Here is a 22,631-nt window from a genome sequence, read left to right as displayed (position 1 = left end):
TCCCTCTCCTCCCTCCCCTCCCTCCCTCTCCTCCCTCCCCCTCCTCCCTCCCCCTCCCTCCCCCTCCTCCCTCCCCCTCCCTCCCTCTCCTCCCTCCCCTCCCTCCCTCTCCTCCCTCCCCCTCCCTCCCTCTCCTCCCTCCCCCTCCCTCCCTCTCCTCCCTCCCCCTCCCTCCCTCTCCTCCCTCCCTCTCCTCCCTCCCTCTCCTCCCTCCCTCCCCCTCCTCCCTCCCTCCCCCTCTCCCTCCCCCTCTCCCTCTCCCTCCCCCTCTCCCTCCCACCTCCATCTCCCCCTCCCCCCCATCTCCCCCTCCCCCTCCCCCCCATCTCCCCCTCCCCCCATCTCCCCCTCCCCCCATCTCCCCCTCCCCCCATCTCCCCCTCCCCCCGTGTCCCGCACCTTGTCGAGGGAGCCGGGCACCAGCCGCTCCAGCAGGCGGCACAGCACCAGCCCGTCCCTCAGCGCGCTCCTCAGGAACTCCTCCGGGTCGGACGGCGTCTTCTTGGGGGAGTCGAGGACGCCGAGCGAGATCAGCCAGGTGACGTTCTGCTCGGCGGGAGTCATGGCCGCGGCCTCGGGCTCGGGCTCGGCGGGCGCGGGAACGGGAGCCGCCTCCGGCCCGCGGGCTCATCCACATCCGCGGCGCAAAGCGGCCGGTCCGCCCTCGCTTCCGCCGCGGAGTGTCGGGGGAGGGCGGAACCCTCCTCCCTCCTCCCTTCCTCCCCCCCCCCACCCAGCTTCCTCCCCTCCCTCTCCCCCCTCCCCTCCCCCCCCTCTCCCCCCTCCCCTCCCCCCCCTCCCCTCCCCCCCCTCTCCCCCCTCCCCTCCCCTCCCTCTCCCCCCTCCCCTCCCCTCCCCTCCCTCCCCTCTCCCCCCTCCCCTCCCCTCCCTCTCCCCCCTCCCCTCCCCTCCCCTCCCTCCCCTCCCCTCCCCCCCTCCCCCCTCTCCCCCCTCCCCTCCCCCCCCTCTCCCCCCTCCCCTCCCCCCCTCTCCCCCCTCCCCTCCCCCCCCTCTCCCCCCTCCCCCCCCTCTCCCCCCTCCCCTCTCCCCCCTCCCCTCTCCCCCTTCCCCCCCTCGCCTCCCTCCCCTCCCCTCTCCCCCCTCCCCTCTCCCCCCTCCCCTCCCCCCCTCCCCTCCCCCCCTCCCCTCTCCCCCCTCCCCTCCCCTCCCCCCCTCTCCCCCGTCCCCCCCTCCCCTCCCCTCTCCCCCGTCCCCCCCTCCCCTCCCCTCTCCCCCCTCCCCTCTCCCCCCCTCGCCTCCCTCCCCTCCCCCCTCCCCTCCCCTCCCCCCCTCCCCTCCCCTCCCCCCCCTCCCCTCCCCTCCCCCCTCCCCCCCTCCCCCCCCCTCCCCTCCCCCCCCTCCCCTCCCCCCCTCCCCTCCCCCCCTCCCCTCCCCTCTCCCCCTCCCCCCCTCCCCTCCCCTCTCCCCCTCCCCCCCCTCCCCTCCCCTCTCCCCCTCCCCCCCCTCCCCTCCTCCCCCCCCTCCCCTCCCCTCCCCTCTCCCCCCTCCCCTCCCCTCCCCTCTCCCCCCTCCCCTCCCCTCTCCCCCCTCCCCCCCTCGCCTCCCTCCCCCCCTCCCCCCCTCGCCTCCCTCCCCCCCTCCCCCCCTCGCCTCCCTCCCCCCCTCGCCTCCCTCCCCCCCTCCCCCCCTCGCCCCCCTCCCCCCCCTCCCCTCCCTCCCCCCCCTCGCCTCCCTCCCCCCCCTCCCCCCCTCGCCTCCCTCCCCTCCCCCCCTCGCCTCCCTCCCCCCCCTGCCTCCCTCCCCCCCTCCCCCCCTCGCCTCCCTCCCCTCCCCTCCCCCCTCCCCTCCCCTCCCCCCTCCCCCCCTCCCCTCCCCTCCCCCCCTCCCCTCCCCTCCCCCCTCCCCCCCTCCCCTCCCCCCCTCCCCTCTCCCCCCCTCCCCTCCCCTCCTCCCCTCCCCCCCCCTCCCCTCCCCTCCTCCCCTCTCCCCCCCTCCCCTCCCCTCCTCCCCTCCCCTCCTCCCCTCCCCTCCTCCCCTCCTCCCCTCCCCTCCTCCCCTCCTCCCCTCCCCTCCTCCCCTCCCCTCCTCCCCTACCCTCCTCCCCTCCTCCCTCCCCCCTCCCTCCCCCCCTCCTCCCTCCCCCCTCCCTCCCCCCCTCCTCCCTCCCCCCTCCCTCCCCCCCCTCCCTCCCCCCCCCTCCCCCCCTCCTCCCTCCCCCTCCCTCCCCCCCTCCTCCCTCCCCCCTCCCTCCCTCCCCCCTCCCTCCCCCCCTCCTCCCTCCCCCCTCCTCCCCCCCTCCTCCCTCCCCCCCTCCTCCCCCCTCCTCCCTCCCCCCCTCCTCCCTCCCCCCCTCCTCCTTGTCTTCCCTCCCCCCCCTCCTCCTTGTCTTCCCTCCCTCCCTCCTCCTTGTCTTCCCTCCCTCCCTCCTCCTTGTCTTCCCTCCCTCCCTCCTCCTTGTCTTCCCTCCCTCCCTCCCTCCTCCTTGTCTTCCCTCCCTCCCTCCCTCCTCCTTGTCTTCCCTCCCTCCCTCCCTCCCTCCTCCTTGTCTTCCCTCCCTCCCTCCTCCTTTTCTTCCCTCCCTCCCTCCTCCTTTTCTTCCCTCCCTCCCTCCTCCTTTTCCCTCCCTTCCCCTTTTCCCTCCCTTCCCTCCCTCCTCCTTTTCCCTCCCTTCTCCTCCTCCTCTTCCCTCTTCTTCCTCTTCCCTCCTTCCTCTCCCCCCTCCCCCCACCTACCTCTTCCCAGTCCCCCTTCCCCTTTCCCCCTCCCTCCCCTCCTCCTCTTCCCTCCCTCCCCCTCCCCCTCCCCCTCCCCCTCCCCCTCCTCCTCCCCCTCCCCCTCCTCCTCCCCCTCCCCCTCCTTCCCTCCTCCCCCACTCCCCTTCCCCTCACCTTTACCTCTCCTCCACTCCTTACTCCCCCTTTACCCTCCTTTCCCTCCCCCTCCCACCCCACCCTCCCAATCTCCCCTCCCCCCCACTTACCTTCCCTTCCCTCACTCACTCCCCCCTCACCACCGATCCTTCCACTCACTCCCCTCCCCCTCTCCACCTTCTACCTCCACAACCTCTCCTCACTCACACCCTCCGCCCCTTCAGTCTCTCCCCTTCCCCTTGCTCACTCTCCCTCCCCACTCCATCTCACCTCTTAACTCTCCTTATCCCCCGCACCCACCCCTCACCCACCCCCGCACTCTGCACCCCTCCTTCTCATGCCCTCATCTCCTATTCACAACCCCACTTCCCGTCTTCCTGTCTCTCACAGCTCCTCCTGTCCCCTTCTCCCCACCCCCATTCTACCCTTCTTCCCTCACAGCCCAGCCCCTCTGCCCCCTCCCTATGCCCCACCCTCAGGCCCTCTCCCCTCCCTCACTGCCAGCCCCGTAACCTCCTCACTTCCCCACCCTCAGGCCCTCTCCCCTCCCTCACTGCCAGCCCCGTAACCTCCTCACTTCCCCACCCTTAAGCCCTCTCCCCTCCCTCACTGCCAGCCCCGTAACCTCCTCACTCCCCCACTGCTGGAACTCATCCTTTCACCTCACTTTCCCCATTCTTCTACCTCCCTCTCATTTTCCTTACCTGTCCCCTCTCCCCTGATTTCACCCCCTGCCTTCTCCTTTCCCATCCCTCCCTCCCTCACTTCACCATCCTTGCCCACCATCGCTCAATCCTCCTCCCGTGTGTGTGCGTGTGTGGTTATTTTCTCTGTTACATTTAAGATGCATTTAGACAGACACATGAACAGGCACGGAGTGGAGGATATGGACCATGTGTGGGCGGATAGGATTGGTTTGGGTTAGAATCATGATCGGCACAGACATGGTGGGCTGAAGGGCCTGTTCCTGATTGTCCTGTTGTTCTTCCCACCTCCTCCCCGAGCAGCCTCACCCCTCTCCAGGGCCACTTTGAATAATCCCACCTGTGACGTTGTCACTGAAGCCCACGTTTACTGATGCTGCACCTCTTCAGGAACTGCAGCAACCTCCACTGTTTTGCCAGGCTAAAGAAACTGGTTTCCATTTTGTGCTGACAGTCACTTTCTGCCTTGGCCAGTAACAGCCTCACCCTGAGTCCCATCAGTAAACATAGGCAGATCTGGAGATGATTTGGGCTCTGGACAATGCGGGCAGGCTCCAGAAGATAGGTGCTCCAATCTGCAGCTGATGTTGCATTGCAGTGTGGGATGGAGCTGTGGATTTCATCCTTCAACAGCATGGTGGCCCAGCATCAATGATAAAGGGTCCCAGATGTGAATGTCCACTGCTTTTTCTTCATCAAATACCCTTCAACAGGTGTGAGGCAAACCTCACTGGCCGAGAGTTTTGTTGTCAGCTGTGGTTCAGCACTCATACAGTTGGGTCCTACAACGTGGAAATCAGCCTTCAGCCCCATGTCTGTGCCAGCCAAGAGGCAAGAAGCACCCATTTACACTAATCACATTTTAATCCGTCCATATTCCCCTCAACTCCCCCCAGCTTCTACCAATCTACTGAACACCAGGGGCACTTTACAGCAGCCAATTAACCTACCAAACCGCACATCTTAGGGATGTGGGAGGAAACTGGAGCACCCAGAGGAAACCCACGTGGTCAGAGGGACAACATGCAAACTCCACACGGACAGCACCAGTCTCATTTCAGAGGCGAGAGGACAAAAATCAATGTCAACAGTTCCAGTGCAGTGCTGAGGATGTGCCGCCCTGCTGAAGAGAGCACCCCACTGTTGAGGGAGTGCTGCACTGCTGGGTGGGTGGTGCTGAGAAAGATTAAGAATTAAGATCTTTATTAGTCACATGTACATTGAAACACAGTGAAATGCATCTTTTGCGTAGAGTGTTCTGGAGGCAGCCCGCAAGTGTCGCCACGCTTCCAGTGCCAACATAGCATGCCCACAACTTCCTAACCCATATGTCTTTGGAATGTGGGAGGAAACCGGAGCACCCGGAGGAAACCCAAGCAGACACGGGCGAACGTACAAACTCCTTACAGACAGCGGCCGGAATGGAACCTGGGTCGCTGGCGCAGTAATAGTGTTACACTAACCGCTACCTGTTGGGTGGACATTTATTTCCCATCCTTTGTTGCCTTGACCTCTGTGCTATTGAGTTATTTCTGAGAATAACTATGTCTGTAGTCACACATAGATTGAACTAGGTAAATGTGGCAGATTAGTAAAGCAGGTTTGTTCTGGTGACACTCCAGTTGTATCATACACAGTTGTGGAAAATACCTTTTACTGCATATTTATTTAACCACTTTAAGCCCAAGTTCTGATCAATAGCCCAGGTCTTCGGTTACTGGTCCAGCAAAAACTCAGTAACTTAAGCTGTTCCCAGATTCAAAGGGCAGGATGTTCTCCCAGAGCTGTAGGCCCAATCCTTAGCCTCAATCGACATGACCAAAGAAGCAGATTAACTGGTAATTATCGCAACATTGACAGTGTTGGCTGTGCTTTTAAAGTAGGAAAGATAGATAGTAGTGAATTTGTGGACCACAAACTTTCCATAATTAATTGGCATGCTACAAATTTCAGAGTGAAACTTAAATCTGAAATGGAATTTTCGGTTCCACATTGGCAGTTACTACAACAGGTGATATTGTTGACAGTGAAGAAGGCTGTCAAGAATTCATCAGCTGGGTAAGTGGGCTGAGGAATGGCAAATGAATTTTAATTCAGATAAGTGTGGGGTAGTTCATTTTGGAAAGTCAAATCAAGGTCAGACTTTCACAGTAGGGCCCTGGGCAGTGTTGAAGAACAGAGGGACATTGGCGTTTAGGTACAGGGTTCCCTTAAAGTGGAGTCACAGGTAGACAGGGTGGTGAAGGCTTTTGGCACGCTGGCCTTCATCAGTCAGGGCATTGAGTATGGATGTTGGTATGTTATGTTGCAGTTGGTGAGGCTGCACTTGCAGTATTGCACTCAGTTTTGGTCACCCTGCTGTAGGAAATATGTTATCAAACTAGCAAGAGTGCAGAAACGATTTACAAGGATGTTGCCAGGACTCGAGTGACTGAGTTAAAGGGAGAGGTTGTGCAGACTAGGACTTAGAACATAGAACAATTACAGCACAATTCAGGCCCTTTGGCCCACAAAGCTGTGCCGAACATGTCCCTACCCTAGAGATTATTAGGCTTACCTATAGCCCTCTATTTCACTCAGCTCCATGTACCTATCCAACAGTCTCTTGAAAGACCCTATCGTATCCGCCTCCACCACTGTTTCCGGCAGCCCATTCCACACACTCACCACTCTCTGAGTAAAAAACTTACCCCTGACATCTCCTCTATATCTACTCCCCAGCACCTTAAACCTATGTCCTCTTGTGGCCACCAATTCAGCCCTGGGGAAAAGCCTCTATCTACCCTATCAATACCTCTCATCATCTTATACACCTCATTGGAGTGTAGGAGAATGAGGGGTGATCACATAGAGGTGTATAAAATCATGAGGGGCACAGATAGGGTGAATGCACTCAGTCTTTTTCCCGGGGTTGGGGAATGAAGAACTGGAAGGAGAGATGAGAAAGAACTTGAGGGGCAACTTTATTTACACAGATAATGGTCTGTACATGGAATGAGCTGCCAGAGGAAGTGGTCAAGGCGGGTGCAATAACAACTTTTGGAAGACACGGACAGGTACATGGATTGGAAAGGTTCAGCAGGATATGGGGCAAATGTGAACAAATGGGACTAGCTTAGATGGGCATCTTGGTTGGCATGGCCCATTTCTGTGCTGTATGACTATTGTGTATGCAAAGTGGCAATGCAATTAACAGACTCCAGAGGAGGCACTTATTTATTTTGATACGCAAGACATTCACTGCATTTCTTGTACAACACATCAAGTTAACAGCTTTAAAACTGACTAAAATTTAATTTTATTTACCTAAAATTGGGAAATTAATGACTCCTCAAAAGATCTTATTAGGCTTGTGGGAAATTATTAAAGGACACTGGATGAATCAGGGGAAGGTGACACGACACAGGATCAGCGCAGATCTAACTGAATGTCAGAGCAGGCTTGGGGAACAGAATGGTTTCCTGCAGCTTCTGTTTCTTATGCCTTTGCATTGTAATTTACCAGAATCAAGATATAGTTCAGTTAGCATATAATCCAATTAAATTTTACATTTTGACTTCGGGTCAACTCCAAATGGGCAAACAGCTGAACTTCCTTTGGCACTAGGTGTTTGTAAGCAGCAATAATTTGTCAATGTCCACAGTTCCAGGCTGGAAGAGCTTCAATCCACACTTCTTTGGATGATATTAGTACAGAGGCATTCAATCTCTTCCTCAAGGTGCAGATTTGCAATCACATCCAGTCACTTGGTTCCTTCTCACACAACTGTTTCTCTCTGTGAGCCATTTTCTGTCTCCTTCAGTCCTTCCTTTTAAGTTCTTCCTGATAATTGAGATTATAGTTAGCTTTCACAGTGACCTTTGTCTGTCTGGGAAGTTTAGCAGTCAATGCAATGTAAATCAGTGTGTTGGTTGTTGCTCCAGTGATTTACACAAACTAGAGCAAAGGGTGGTGAGTCTATGAAATGAGCTGCCAGAGGAAGTGGGTGAGGCAGGTACAACAGCATCATTTAAGAAGCACTTGGATAGGTACATGGAGGGGCAGGGCTTGTAGGGATATGGGCTGAATGCAGGAAATTTGGACTAGCTGGGTGGACAAAGTGGTGAACATGGACTGGTTGGGCCAAAGGGCCTGTATCTGTGCTGTATTGCTCCATGGAGTCTGGCAAAGACATCTGTCTGTACAAGGATGCCAGAGATAAAGAGTGTAAAGAGATGTAACCGTTCTGCCTCATCTATTAAAGGCAAGATTTTAATCTTTCCTCGGCTGCTGGCTTGTGCCAGTCACAGCTCCCACGTTCTAGTGTGATGTCATCAAATATGACAGCAACACGACACCTGCTGGATAGAAACAAGAGTCATCAATGAAATGAACAGAACCCCATCTACTGGTCTGCAAGTATACATACCTTCCAAAATGAGCAAAGGTTCTATGGTACTATTGAGAGAATGGCAGGTGTGCTCTCAATATCCTTATCATTATCCCTCAGGTATGAATACAATTAACAATGGCATATTAAGCTGTTTATCATCTAGTTCATGTCATCATTTGCAGAGTTAGGTCCTGGAATGTGATCTTTAAACCACCAATACACTATGGGACCCAAACCCACAGCCCTGTCAGGTCTAATCAGGGACTGACCAACTCCCTCAGTACCACGCCTCAGACTATAGTGCTGCCTCAGTACCACCTTTCCATTTGAACTATGGGCTTGTGATACAGAAATGATTGTGCAATGGGTGACACCTGAAGCAAACTGGAACTCCAGAACAGTGAACTAGAGTAAGGCAACAGAATCCTCTGTCCATGCAGTGTTCGATGAGGTCGCCCCTCAGTCTCCTCTGCTCCAAGGAATAAAGATCCAACGTGGCCAACCTCTCCCTATAACTCAGGCCCTCTAGTCCAGGCAGCATCCTCATATATCTCTTCTGCACCTTTTCCAGCTTGACAATGTCTTTTCTATAACAGAGTGGCCAAAACCATACACAATACTTCAAGTGCGGCCTCACTAACGACTTATATACATGCAAACTAATGTCTCTGCCCCTAAACTTGATACCCTGACTGATGAAGGCCAGGATGCTAAACGCCCTGAAGAAGAAAAACACAATGATGCTGGAGGAACTCCAGGTGGTGGTCACCGTTTTGGGTCAGGACCCTTCTGCAGGAAGAAGGGTCCTGACCCAAAACGTTGACTGCCTGCTTTTCTCCATGGATACTGCCTGGCCTGCTGAATTCCTCCAGCATCATAGTGTTTATCATCTAGATTCCCGCATAGAACAGAACAGGCCCTTCGGCCCACAATGTTGTGCCGACATAGCTATTCCCTCCTACCTACAGAATGCCCATATCCCTCTATCTTCCTCTTATTCATGTGCTCATCCAAGCCCCTCTTAAAAGCAAATGAATTTGCCTCCACCACCCTATCAGGCAACGCATTCCAGGCATCCACCACTCTCTCAGTAAAAACAAAACATACCCCTCACGTCTGTTCTGAACCTACCCCCTCTCACTTTAAATTCATGCCCTCTGGTATTGGATCACTCAATAATGGGAAAAAGATATTGCTTGTCCACCCTATCTATGCCCCTCATAATTTTATACACTTCCAACAGATCACCCCTCAGCCTCTGCCACTCCAGAGAAAAGAGTCCAAGTTTGTCCAACCTCTCCTGATAGCACATGCCCTCTAATCCAGGCACCATCCTAGTAAACCTCCTCTGCACCCTCTCTAAAGCCTCGACATGCTTCCTATAGTGAAGTGATCAGAATTGCACACAATACTCTAAATGCAGCCTAACCAGAGTTCTATAGAGATGCATCATAACTTCTCGACTCCTATACTCAATACCCCAATTAATAAATGCAAGCATTCCATAAGCATTCTTAACCACCCTGTCTACCTGTGTAGCCACTTTCAATGAGTCATGGACTTATACCCCAAGGTCTCTCTGCTCTTCAACACTGTTAAAGGTCTTAACATTAACTGTTAAGGGCAAGAGTGTACTGCCTCTTGATATTAGTCCTACCAAGGTGTAACACCTCACATTTATCCGGGTTAAACTCCATCTGCCATTTCTCTGCCCACATCTGCAGCTGATCTACATCACACTGTATCTGTCACCAGTCTTCCACACTATTCACTACTCCACCAATCTTAGTACTGTCTGCAAACTTACTAACCCACCCATCAACATACTCATCCAGGTCATTTATGTACGTCACAAACAGCAGAGGTCCCAGCACAGATCCCTGCAGAACACCACTACTCATAGGCTTCCAGCTCGAATAAGTCCCTTCAAACACCACCCTTTGTCTTCTACAGGCAAGCCGGTTCTGGATCCACACAGCCAATTCTCCACTAACCCCATGCATCCGAACTTTCTTCATTAACTAATTATGTGGGACCTTGTCAAATGCCTTACTGAAGTCCATATAGATGACATCCACAGCTCTGCCTTCATCAATCTCTCTCATCACCCTGTCAAAAAAACAACCAGGTTAGTAAGACACGACTTGCCCCGCACAAAGCCATGCTGGCTTTCCCTAATCAAGCCATTGGATTTCAGATACTCGTATATCCTATCTCTATGAATTTTTTCTGGCAATTTCCCTGCAACCGAGGTGAGACTCACTGGTCTATAGATCCCCAGATTTTCCTTGTTCCTTTCTTAAATAGGGGAACAACGTTAGCCTCTTGCCAGTCATCCAGGACCTCACCCGTGGTCAGAGAGGACAAAAAGATACTGGTCAAGGCCCCGGCAATTTCCTTTCTTGCTTCCCTCAGTAACTTGGGGTATATCCCATCGTGCCCCAGGACTTATCCGCCTTAATACTGTTTAGATCTAACACTACCTCCTCCTTGACCTCTAAATGCCCTAACATGTTTCCATCCTCAGTTCCAATTTCTGCATCCTGCATGTCCCTTTACTGGGTAAATACCGAAGAGAAATACTCATTCAGAACCTCACCCACATCCTCTGCATCCAAACATAGATTCCCTTCTTTATCTTTAAGTGGTCCTACCCTTTCCCCTTGTTATCCTCTAATTCCTGACGTAGGTATAGAATGCCTTTGGATTCGCCTTAATCCTACTTGCTCAGGACTTTTCATGGCCCCTCCTGGCTTTCCTAACTTCTGAAGCTCTACATACTTGTCCTTTTTCTTCTTGACTAAGTTCATTACTTCTCTGGACATCCAAGGTTCCCTTATTTTCCCATTCATGTCCTTCCTTCTAATCAGGACATACCATCCTGTACTGTGTATTAATCCTTAAACACTTTCCACATGGTCGACATGGATGCCAGCAAAAAAGTTTTCCCAGTATACTCTACCTAGTTCCTGCCTTATGCCTTCAGAATTAGCCCTGCTCCAATTTAAGACCCTCCCACTAGCCCCATACCTATCCTAATCTATAGCTATCCTGAATGTTAGTGAGCTGTGGCTACAGTTCCCCAGTTGCTCACCCACTGATAGGTGAGTCACCTGGCCAGGCTCATTACCTAACATCAGGTCCAGAATAGCCTCTCCCCTTATTGGACTGTCAACATATTGATTTAAGAACCCCTCCTGGATACACCTAACAAATACTACCCCATCAAACCCCCTTGCACTAAAAAGGTCCCAATTTATATCAGGGAAGTTGAAGTCTCCGATGACCACAACCCTGTAATTTTTACTCATTTCCTTAATCCGTTTGCATATCTGTTCCTCAATGTCCTGGTGGTTATTAGGAGGTCTATAGTACACCCCCAAGAGTGATTGCACCCTTCCTATTCCTGAATTCTACCCACATGGACTCTGTATCCAAGCCCTCCATTATGTGTCCCCAGAGTGCAGCTGATATATTATCTCTAATTAGTATTGCAACTCCTTCCCCGCTATTCTTCCTAAAACTTTGAAACCCTGATACATCGATCACTCATTCCTGTCCATCCCTCAACCAAGTCTCTGTAATAGCCACAACATCATTAGCATGGATAAGTACATGGAAATAAGTTCATCACTCTTGCCCATAATACTCCGAGCATTAAAGTACAAACACTTCAAACCATCCGTCACGTCACATCTGTCATCAGGAATCTGCCTAATACTACATTCCCTGACATCAGCCCTCCTGCCTGTTCCCACACTTACTGACCTGTTTTTCTGGGTCCCATCCCCCTTCGAAGCTAGTTTAAACCTTCTCCAGTAGCATTAGCAAACCTCCCTGCCAGGATATTGGATCCCTTCCAATTCAGGTGCAACCCGTCCCTCTTGTACAGGTCACCCCTTCCCCAGAAAAGGTTCCAATGATCCAAGAACTTGAAACCCTGCCCCCTGCACCATCTCCCCAGCCACTCATTTGTCTGTGCTATCATCCTGTTCTTTCCTTCACTAGCCAGTGGCACCAGAAGGAATCTGGAGATTACTACCTTCGAGGTCCTGCTCTTCAGCTACCTTCCGAACTCACTATACTCATTTCACAGGACCTCAACCCCTCTCTTGCCTATATCATTGGTCTATGGCATCTGCATTCCTTTGTTTCTCTGCTAAACACCTTCACCACTGTGTCTACTTGTGCAGCTGCTTTCAGCAAACTCTGCACCTGTACTCCAAAGTCCATCTGTTCCACAACACTCAGTGCCCTGTCATTCACTGTATAAGTCCTACCCTGGTTTGACTGTCCAAAATGCATCACCTCACACTTAAAAGTTGAAATCCATTTGCCATTCCTCAGCCCATCTTCCTAACTGATCAAGATCTCTTTGCAATTCATTGTAACCTGCTTCATTATCAACAAGACCTCCTTAACTTGCTAATCGTGCCATGTACATTCATATCCAAATTATTTATACATAATGAATAACAGAAGTCCCAACACTGACCCCTGGAGCACCCCAATAGTCACAGGCCTCCATAGGAGAATCGGCTTTCAACCATCACTCTCCACATCCTGTAAAGTCAATTCTGAATCCACTTCGCAAGCTCTCCCCTCCCATGTGACCTAACCTTCCAGATTAGCCTACCATGCTCGTCAAAGGCCTTACTGAAGTCCATACAGACAACATCCACTGCCCTACCTTCATCTATCCCCTTAGTTAGCTCTTTGAAAAACTCCAAAAGGTTCATCAGACATTACCTCCCACGCAGAAAGCCACACTGACTATTCCTGATCAGGGCTTGACTATCCAAGTGATGGTAGATGTCCCGAACCTCCACTCTCACCCCCACCCCTCCTAGACCCAACAGGGATAGGGTCCCCCCTTGTCCTCACATTTCATCCCACCAGCCTACGTATCCAACAGATCATTCTCTGCCACCTCCATTGGGACCCCACTGCCAAGCAGATCTTCCCCTCTGCACCCCTTCATGCCTTTCACAGGGACTGCTCTTTCTGGAAAATGTGACAGCTTCTAATGAACTGTATGAACAGAGTTCATTGGGAAATAATATCTTTTGTGGAACTATCATCATCTCCCACAAATGAAATGGCACCATCATTGGAAAAATGATGGCATCTGATGCAATACAGGGACAACAGAAAAGAGGCCATTTTACAAGGGCTGTTGGGTGGTTTGTGGTCTTTGGCTTTACAAGGTTGGGATTGACCATAGCAAATAACTGCAGAACCTTTACTAGAGGCACACAATAGCTGCAGTATGTACAAATGTGGAGTGAATGAATGTTTAGGGTGGGTCCAGAGTGCAAATCAAGTGGGAAACTTTGTTCTACATGGTAGTTTGCTCAAGGTGTTCTCATCCAAGCCCATACTCAAAAATGTACAAGGCTCAAAATATAGACATTTGAAGCCAGATCAGTTCCTTCACCTTCTTGCATCCTGTGGTTCCAAATTTTGGGAATTCCATGTAATTTAGTTAAATAGTTTACACACAATATGATTGTTTTTTTGATTTAATGGTCATATACTTACAGGGTGCAATTTTATTTGAGCTAAGTCACACAGAAATACAAGTTCCAGTCCCTCTGGAGTGCGTCCCTGAAGCCTGTCAATTGTTACGAACACAACCAGACAACTCTCATCCATGCAGCATTTTCTTGTCTGGCTCAATAGGATTAGTTAGCCTATTCTACTTCCTGTATTTCTGCTCCTTCACACTCACAATGATGCCCTTGTTCTCATCTTCCTCTCCACCTTAAAGAGGATGCCATCATCTAACACATCTTTTCTCTCCTGTTAGTAAAGGGGCCATTCGACCAATGCCATGAATTTTCACAGCACCTTTCCAGGCATCTCCTGTGGTTACACCTGCCTTTTTCAAAACACTTTCCACCATTCAGGGACCCAGGCAATCCTTCCAAATGAAGCAATGCACTTGTAATTTTGTAATTACTTGCAATTTAGTGTATTCTATTCAATGGTCACAATGGGATCTTCTCTATGCAAGAGCAGTCAAATTCAGTGCACAACAGTTGCTCACCAATCCAATTTGACAGACCCTTCCAAGTTCTGAGGAATATGGTCAAAGCCACATTGAAACTTTATGAGAAAGGAATACAGGTCAGAATAAATGGACTTACTTTACCCCCCCCCCCCCCCCCCCCACCTCACCAAACAACGTAAACACATGAAACCCCGTAACAAAAAATGGCATTTATTGTAAAAGTTCACCTATAAAATGTACAATTCTTACAATCGTTAGTTATACATTTTTGTACATAACAAAATGCAACATTGTACATTTCAAAAGGTTCACTCAGGTGTTCCAGCACAATAACAAATGCATTAAGTGAGCCATTTACAAATCTTTAATTTCTCAGTGAAGATAGAAGATCTAATTTTCAACACTACTAGCACTACTTTCCACTCTTTGGATGAGGCAACAATTTTAACACTGGACTTGGAACAAAAAGCCAACTGCAATTGTTTAAAATGCCAAGTGCGGCTCAAGTTTGAGTTGTAGGAGAGGTGCTTCAACATCACTGTTAGAAGCATGGAAAATACGAGTAGGCCATTCCATTATAGTTAACAGCACAGAAAGGGGCCCCTTCCATGCTGACCATCAAGTACCCATCTACACTAATCCTATTTACCAGCCCTGGTCCTTAGTCCTTATTGAAGTGCCCTTCAAACCTATTCTCTTCAATAAGAATCTCTCTCAATACAAAATCTCACCATTTCCCTTGGCACCCATTTCCTTAAATATATTCAGCATATATCTTTGCCTTCACCACTTTGCAGTAAACAATTCTACAGGCTCACCACTTGTCAATGTGACCCAAATGTTTTACCCATTTCCTGAAGCTGATCTCCAGTTCTAGACCTGTCAGGGAAAACAACCTCCTTGTATCCAGTCTAGTTCTGTCAGAAGTTTTAATGTTTCAATGAGACCACCTCCCATTCTTCTAAGTGCTAGTGAATACAATTGACCCATCATTGCTAATACAAAAGTCTTGCGACCCAAGAATCAGTCTGGTAAACTTTACTAAAGAGCCCTATATTCTTAGATACAGAAACCAATATTAGACTCCATGTGTGGTCTCAACAAGGCTCTGCATAATTGTAGGAAAACATCCATGCTCCTCTGTTCAAAGCCTCTTGCAATGAAGGTGAACAAGCCATTTGCTTTCATTGCTTGCTCCACCTGAATGTTCACTTTCAGCGACAGGTGTACAAGGACAATCTGCACATTAACATTTCCTACGTAATACTGTTTAAATACTCTTGCTTCTCTAGTTCACATGCATCCATATTCTCCAGCATCTGCCATTATCTTCCCATTCAACTTGTTTACATCACCTTGCAACCTCAATTCAGTCTTAGCCAAGTCAATGGTAAATGTAGCAATATTACACTCAGGACACCAAATCTACAATGTCCCCACTCCAAGGATTGATATTATGCAAGGCTTTTGCATTTCATTTCACACCCATACCACATTCAAATCTCATTGCTTAACACAATCTCAGCAGCATATCATTTATTATAATTAAAGAAATTAGTAAATATTTACAAGGAAACTTTTGCTTCCCAATTGATGACCCCTCAATTCTCCTCGTGTCCCATGTCCCTTGACCTATTATTTACTTGCTCATCAGGCATCCAAAGCCCTTTTGGTGGCCAACTAAAGATCCATGGCAAGAAATTCCAGCGTGAAATGATCCGTTATCTGAAAATAACCCCTAGATCCAAGCCTAGCAACTTAGGGAAACAAGCCTCCCATTAGTATGACTACCAATACTGCAATGTGATCATCTCATTCTTCAAAATCTGTCACACCTTTAGACAATCTTCTCCAAGGAAATACGTGTTTATCATATTAATTCTAATCGCAGGAGATGAATCAGCAGCCCAGCAAAGAGGACAACTATGGACAGGCATGAGGAAATGCAAGCTTTACAATAATCACTCAACTGTTCAAGATAACTGAAAAAGACAGGTGAACAGAAGAACAGATGTACAAAAACAGACTGCCTTTAAATACTCCCTCTTTTTTTGGCAGAGGTTATTATATTGTGCTGTAGATGAAATCAGAATGCACTTCAAAAACATGGTGGATTATAGCTCCAACTGCCTTTTTTGTTCTCTGCAGAGTGCTTAAAGGAATGGCTTGTAGCTCATGAAATGGTCCAATGGAGTTCAAGCTCTCTTCATTATTCCACACTTTATGCTGCTCCACCACTAAGGATTTTCAATGGTCACATCACTTAAATCCAGATTTTTCCTGATCTGAAAAGAAAATGTAGCAGCAACTCAGTAATCATAATATTCATTCCAGAAAGACTGCTGTAGAATAGAGCTCCGGCTTTAATTTCTTTACCAGGTGCTCAGGAAAGGGAAGGGAGAAATGGCTATGTTAATGAGAAATATTGAGGTGCTGAACCAAGCAATCAAAGATGGAGTCAAGAAAAAAAATGCGACTATACATGCCTGTCAACTGGTGGAGAGGTTAAGGAGCAAGGCTGCAGAGGAATTACAGACATTTGAAAAACAAAATGGAATAAAAATTGAATAATTCAACTACTTAAACATCAACTGGGATTTTAAAAAAATCAAGCAATGTAGGCAGCAGGGTGGTGTTGTGAAGTGACCTCAGACACCAGGCTAAATGGGGCAAAGATAGGGAACCAAGAGGTAAAAAGTCAATTGAAGAACTAATTTCAAAGGAATGAGAACACATCTAACCTAGGTATAATGGAGTCAATGCTCAGCAGGTAAAAATATTATTCAACTGCAGGAGAACTTAAGTGGAGCAGCAAAAATGTTAAAATCAAAACCCAGGAATCCACTAAGAGCTAAAACACAGCAGGTTGTGAACACAACTGAGTACTGGGTTGACTACTCCAGAAGAAGTGGGGGGGGGGGGGGGAGAAAAAAGGAAATGATAATCAAAGAAAACAAGGTTGTAATGAGCAGACTAGGATTATAAAGGGTGCTGAGACTGATCAAAGGCAAGGATATTTACTTATGGGTACTCAATTTACTAAGTTACTAAACAAGTACAAAGTTACTAAACAAGTCCATTACATCAGTCTTTTATGAGCAGTTTCATAAACTGCTACAGTTTCAGAGAGGATATTGCAGAAATTCTGGGTGGACTAAAGTGGATAGAAGAGGTACAAGGCTAACTGTACTTCAATCACTTACAGCCTTCTGGACTGGAAAATTGCAACATTACACCCTTGCTCAAAACAATATAATACCAATAACTGCACACCAGTCAGTTATCTTAGTAATGGGGAAAAACTCCAGAAGCAGTGAACAGGAACAGAATTAACAGTCACTTGGACAAGCATGGTCTGACTGGAGAAAGCCAGCATGAATTTGCTTAAAGCAGAGTGTACAGCTGAAGGTTTTTTTTTCCATGAATTAGGAAGGTTGATAAAATATACACAGACTTCTGAAAGGGATTAGTTAACAAGCTTTAATATTGATGACAAACCCAAGAAAAAAATGGACCCTAACAGCTTGGATATAAAATTGGTGACATAACAGAAATCATACTAGTGAAAGACATCCTACATTATACTCTGAATGCCAACTTCTTGCCCTCTCCACCTATACAACTTTACAAGCTCTATTGCCTTCTCACAACTTACTAATAGATTTTTATGGCTGGAATTCCCCATTGTTTTCTTAACATACATTTATTACTGGGACATTGCATAGTATAACTTCCAAATTTAGAAAAGATAAAACCAGTGAATCAACGAGAACAAAGAAAAACAGATCTGGGGGTACTTGTGCACAATTTGTTGAAAGTAACAGGACAGAGTGAGAAAGTTAATGGAGATTGCAAGAACACTGGTTCAGCCACAACTGGAGCATGGTATCCACTTCTCAATGACACACTAAGGACAATGCAAAGGCTTTGGAAAGGATGCATAATATTTAGTAAAATGATTAGAGGGAATTGGAAATTTTAGTTACATACAACACTACAGCACAGTACAGGCCCTTCGACCCACAAGGTTGTGCAGGCATTTTATCCTGCTCCAAGATCTATCTAACCCTTCCCTCCCACATAGCTCCCCATTTCTCTATCATTCATGTGTCTTTCTAAGAGTCCCTTAAATGTCCCTAATGTATTTGCCCCACAACCTGTTGACAGTGCGTTCCACACACACCCACCACTCGTGTAAAAAAAAACTTACCCCTGACATTCCCCCACCTTAAAGTTATGTCCCTTCATGTTAGGCATTGTTGCACCAGGAAAAAGTCTGACTGTCCACTCCATCTATGCCTCTATCATCCTGCACACCTCTGTCAAAGTCACCTCTCATCCTCCTTCTCTCCAGAGCCCTAGCTCACTCAACCTAGCCTCATAAGACACTCTCTAATCCAGGTAGCATCCTGGTAAATCTCCCCTGCACCCTCTCTAAAGCTTCCACATCCTTCGTATAATGAGCCAACCAGAACTGAACACAATACTCAAAAGTGTGGTCTAACCAGAATTCCATGGAAATGCAACATTAACTTGCAGCTCTTGAACTCAATACCCCGACTAATGAAGGCCAACACTCCATACGCCTCCTTAACAACCCTGTTGACCTGCATGGCAACCTTGAGGGATCTATGGACATGGATGCCAAGATCACTGTTCCTCCACACTGCTAAGAGTCCTGCCATTAACATTGTATTCTGCCTTCAAATTCGATCTTCCAAGTATCACTTCACACTTTCCTGGGTTGAACTCCATCTGCCACTTCTCAGCCCAGCTCTGAATCCTACCAATGTCCTGTTGTAATCTACAGCAACCTTCTACACTATCCACACCACCACCAATCTTGGTGTCATCAGCAAGCCTACTAACCCACCCTTCCACATCCTCATCCAAGTAATTTATAAAAATCACAAAGAACAGGGGTCCAAGAAGATCCCTGCGGAACCCCACTGGTCACTGACTTCCAGGCACAATACGCTCTACCACCACCCTCTGTCTTCTATGGGTGAGCCAATTCTGAATCCACATAGCCATGCCTCCTGACTTTTTGAATAAGCCTTCCATGAGAAACCTTATCAAGCACCTTAATGAAGTCCATGTACACCACATCCACTGCTCTACCTTCATCAATGTGCTCTGTCACATCCTCAAAGAATTCAATCAGGCTCGTGAGGCACGACCTGCCCCTCACAACTGCTGACTGTCCCTAATCAGCTTACGCTTCTCCAAATGCCCATAAATCCTGTCTCTAAGAAGCTTCTCCAATAATTTGCCCATCACTGAAGACTCACTTGTCTGTAATTGCCAGGGTTATCCCTACTGTGTTTCTTAAACAAAGGAATAACATTTGCCACCCTCCGATCATCTGGCACTACTCCTGTGGCCAGTGAGGACGCAAAGATCATCACCAAAGGCACAGCGATCTCTTCCCTCGCTTCTGGTAATAACCTTGGATATATCCCATCCAGCCCCAGTGACTTATCTATTGTAATATTTTTCCAGAAGTTCCAGCATATCTTCTTTCCTCACGTCAACGTGCCCTAGCATATCAGCCTGTCGTATGCCATCCTCACAAATGTCAAAGTCTATCTCCCTGGTGAATACTTAAGCATATTAGTCATATGGACAATCTTGATCTGGGCTGGTTTCCTTTAAAAGGAAGCAGAAAGGGGATCTCTCAAAGGATTTCAAAATCAAAGACACAGACGGAAGGGAGAACTGTTCCCACTGGAGGTCCTAGAATTAAGATTTTGGTAAATGGAGCAAATGACAAACGTTTTATTAAAAAAATGCAGCCGGAGTCAAGGTCTACAATGCACTACCAAGCGTAGTAAAGGAGGCAGATTCAATTGTAGGGAGCTAGGTAAACTTCAATGAATTTACAGGGCCATGGTCGTGCACTCACCGAGTGGGACCACTGCATTTCTCAGAGATGCTGCAGACTCAAGATGAATGGGCTTCTTCCACACTGCAACCATTAAATAATGCTCTAGTTCCTTGTCAGAACACAATGCTCACTTACCAAGTGTTACTTTTTTAAAATTACATAATCTACAAACTATATCATCAATTAGTATTGGGATATGGTGTCATGTGTCAGGCCATATTACCCAATAGTCACTGGGACCCATCTTTCCTTTGTGCTAAAAATTGTAATCAGCCGAATGCAGTCCTTCCATATCTTGAACTAAAAATAAATTTACCACACAAATTGGTTGGTTAAAGAAACCAACTGAAACATACTATACACTACCTCCACACCCCACCAAAAGTTATACAAAAATCTCTCAATGTGATAAGGAAATTATAGGGTACCTGGTTAAATGATCGTCACTGTGATTCAGCTCAGGATATAATCACCCAACAGGTGGACAGTTCCGCATCAAAATTTTCAAAAACGATTTTCTATATCCTCATCCTGTAAGAAAATACATGCTGAAGCTTGTACTTTATGAAACCTAACTCAATATTTGTGCTTTACAATTCAGTTAGTTACTACTAAAAATATTGAGTTTAAAATCATTCAAATCACAATTTACTTTTTCCATTGGCTTTCCAGTCAGTCCACTGATGCTGCTGAGGATTCAACAGTTGTCCAACGTGCTTCAGAAAAATTGCTTTGCAGGTTTGATTTTGCGTTATGTATAGATTTCCATTTCATTTAAATCGAACAGAAGGATGACAATATTTGGTGATCGATAGCTTCCTTATGTAACCAGGTTTCATTTAGTAGGCAACTTATAATGGTTTGTTGATTACCTACGCAATTCCATTTTGTTTTAATTGAACATGGAGTTATAATTGGTGAGCGAAGTGCTTCCTTATGTAACCATGGGTTTCATTTAGTAGGTTAACATAAAAAGGTTTGCGTTGCTTACCAGAGTTGCTCTTTTCACATAAAAATGGCTCTTTGATTCGGTTGAGAATGTCCTAGATTCAACTGCCTTTCCTAAGTCTCCAGCTTTTGAACAGTAACAGGCCTTTGTAGGATGATTCTTTGCAAATCTTGATGCCCAATTCTTAAAATCATAGCAAATTCCTTTTAAAGTGAGATACTACACTTGCAGAAAATGGAGTCATAAAAGTGCTTAAATGACATTTGGGAAATTTTAAGATTTGTATCCACTTTAAGCCAGAACTTAAAAACAAATCACTTTTAAAGATACTCACTGCTGATGATTTGTAATTTTTTAAACCAGCTTGCTTCAGAGTCAGCTGTGACTGGAGCTTTTGAGGTTGAATGTTGATCTGTAACTGGAGGAGACTGAAATACAACTAGTATATTTTGAAAATTGCAAGGTTTCATCGGGCAGTTATGAACGGTTCATCGGCATTGCTTGCTGTTAGTTGAATTGAGTTGTCTGGGCACTTTTTTCCTTCCCATTTGGCAAAGAAAACCAACTAAAAAAAACTCTTTGCATTTACCTCCCACACCCCAACCCCACCCCACCAAAGGAGTTTGGTTAAACAACATAACATGATTCACTGAAAACGTTCAGTTTTTATTTCACAATAGCACTGGTGCAACAAAGCAAGATCTAGTTCTATATATCCATATGTATGTATGGAAAAGCCACAGACAGTAGCACCAATATAACATTAACTTTTTTTTTCATGTTTAACCAGTCTCTGCACCATTCCCACTAGAAAGTACAAACTGACTTTTTTTTTAAAAAAACAGAAACTAACAATAAACAGCAAACCAAATTAAATTTTCAAAATCTGCTTGCATGGAAAGCACTTGACAGTCCTTTCACCTCAAATTGTTTGTTGTGTTTCAGTAAGGAAAAACAGCACTAAGAGCAAGGGTTTTTTGGTCCAAGTTATATTAAGTTCAGCTTTAGTATCTGCTTCGGCCACTGCCCCTGTCAGAGCGGTTTCCTCCACGCCCTGATCCACGATTTCCTCCGCGGCTTGAGCTGCTGTATGAATCGCGCGGAGGATAGCCTCTTTCCATTGGAAGACCTGGGCCTCTATCTTGCCTACCAACACGATCATTGCGGCTACTTGAGTAAGTATCACTTCTGCTGTAGTTATCACGGCCTCCACCATATCCATCCCGAGAGCTGTTGCCGTAGTCATCGTAACGGCCACCTCCACTGTAAGATGGTGGCGGCCCTCGTGCAGGTGGAGCGCCTCGTGAGTTACCTGCAGGGTCAATGGTCAGGTCATATGGAAACGTTTGAAATATTCCTTACATTTTATAAGATTTACTCACTTACTGCAGCTTTGTTGAAATTTGTATTTTTAAAAACTTGTTTGCACTTGCAGCATTTGAAAAGATGCAGCATTGAGATGCTCCCATCATTGGGGATCATTTGAGCAAAGTAATGAAGTTTTTAAATGCAAGACTTAACTCATTTTGGTAGTGTCTCACATTGTCATCCTTCCAGCAACAGATGGGGAGGTTATGCAGAAATATTTCCAGCCTTTAGGTTTAGGTATGCACATGTAACTGATTTTATTTGATTACAGGTTGAATATGCATTTTCTTAAATGACTAGGTCTTTTGTTTGACGGATATTGCTCAGCGGCAAGTTTGTGCTCTTTTTTTTGAAGATCATTTGTTTTGCTGTGGATTTCAACTGGGTTTTATCACTGTAGAAATAAACTGCTTGAAATTCAAAAAGACATATGCATGACAAAGAAACCCTCAAGTTAGAAAATGTATGCCCTTGTTCAAAATATAATTAGAATGTCTGCATCAATAT

The 22,631-nt window shown here is 47.6% G+C and overlaps 2 protein-coding genes across 5 annotated transcripts in view; both read right to left on the bottom strand.

The window, feature by feature from the left end:
• Positions 1–685, bottom strand: part of arhgef6 (Rac/Cdc42 guanine nucleotide exchange factor (GEF) 6) — a 141,562-nt gene extending 140,877 nt beyond the window's left edge. For all 3 annotated transcript variants that reach the window (XM_052022159.1, XM_052022161.1, XM_052022160.1), the window contains exon 1: positions 400–685. In XM_052022159.1, the coding sequence (XP_051878119.1) occupies positions 400–564 (165 nt within the window). In that variant the 5' untranslated portion in view covers positions 565–685. The remainder of the gene's footprint in view (positions 1–399) is intronic.
• A 13,424-nt stretch (positions 686–14,109) lies between these two features.
• The window catches only part of rbmx (RNA binding motif protein X-linked), a 16,637-nt gene continuing 8,115 nt past the window's right edge, over positions 14,110–22,631 (bottom strand). The window contains exons 9-10 of one of the 2 annotated variants that reach the window (XR_007956837.1): positions 20,236–20,338; positions 14,110–16,205 (exon numbers count right to left, since the gene is read on the bottom strand). Coding sequence is in view for 1 of the 2 variants with exons in the window: in XM_052022460.1 (XP_051878420.1) it covers positions 21,761–22,068 (308 nt within the window). In the remaining variant the exon portion in view is untranslated. Of the gene's footprint in view, positions 16,206–20,235; positions 20,339–21,401; positions 22,069–22,631 lie in introns of those variants that run through there. The other variant, XM_052022460.1, reaches the window with a different exon arrangement.

This window comes from Pristis pectinata, chromosome 8, assembly GCF_009764475.1.
Source record: "Pristis pectinata isolate sPriPec2 chromosome 8, sPriPec2.1.pri, whole genome shotgun sequence".
Classification (NCBI taxonomy): domain Eukaryota; kingdom Metazoa; phylum Chordata; class Chondrichthyes; order Rhinopristiformes; family Pristidae; genus Pristis; species Pristis pectinata.
The sequence above is the reverse complement of the archived record's forward strand: the minus strand, read 5'-3'. Positions and strand labels throughout refer to the sequence as shown.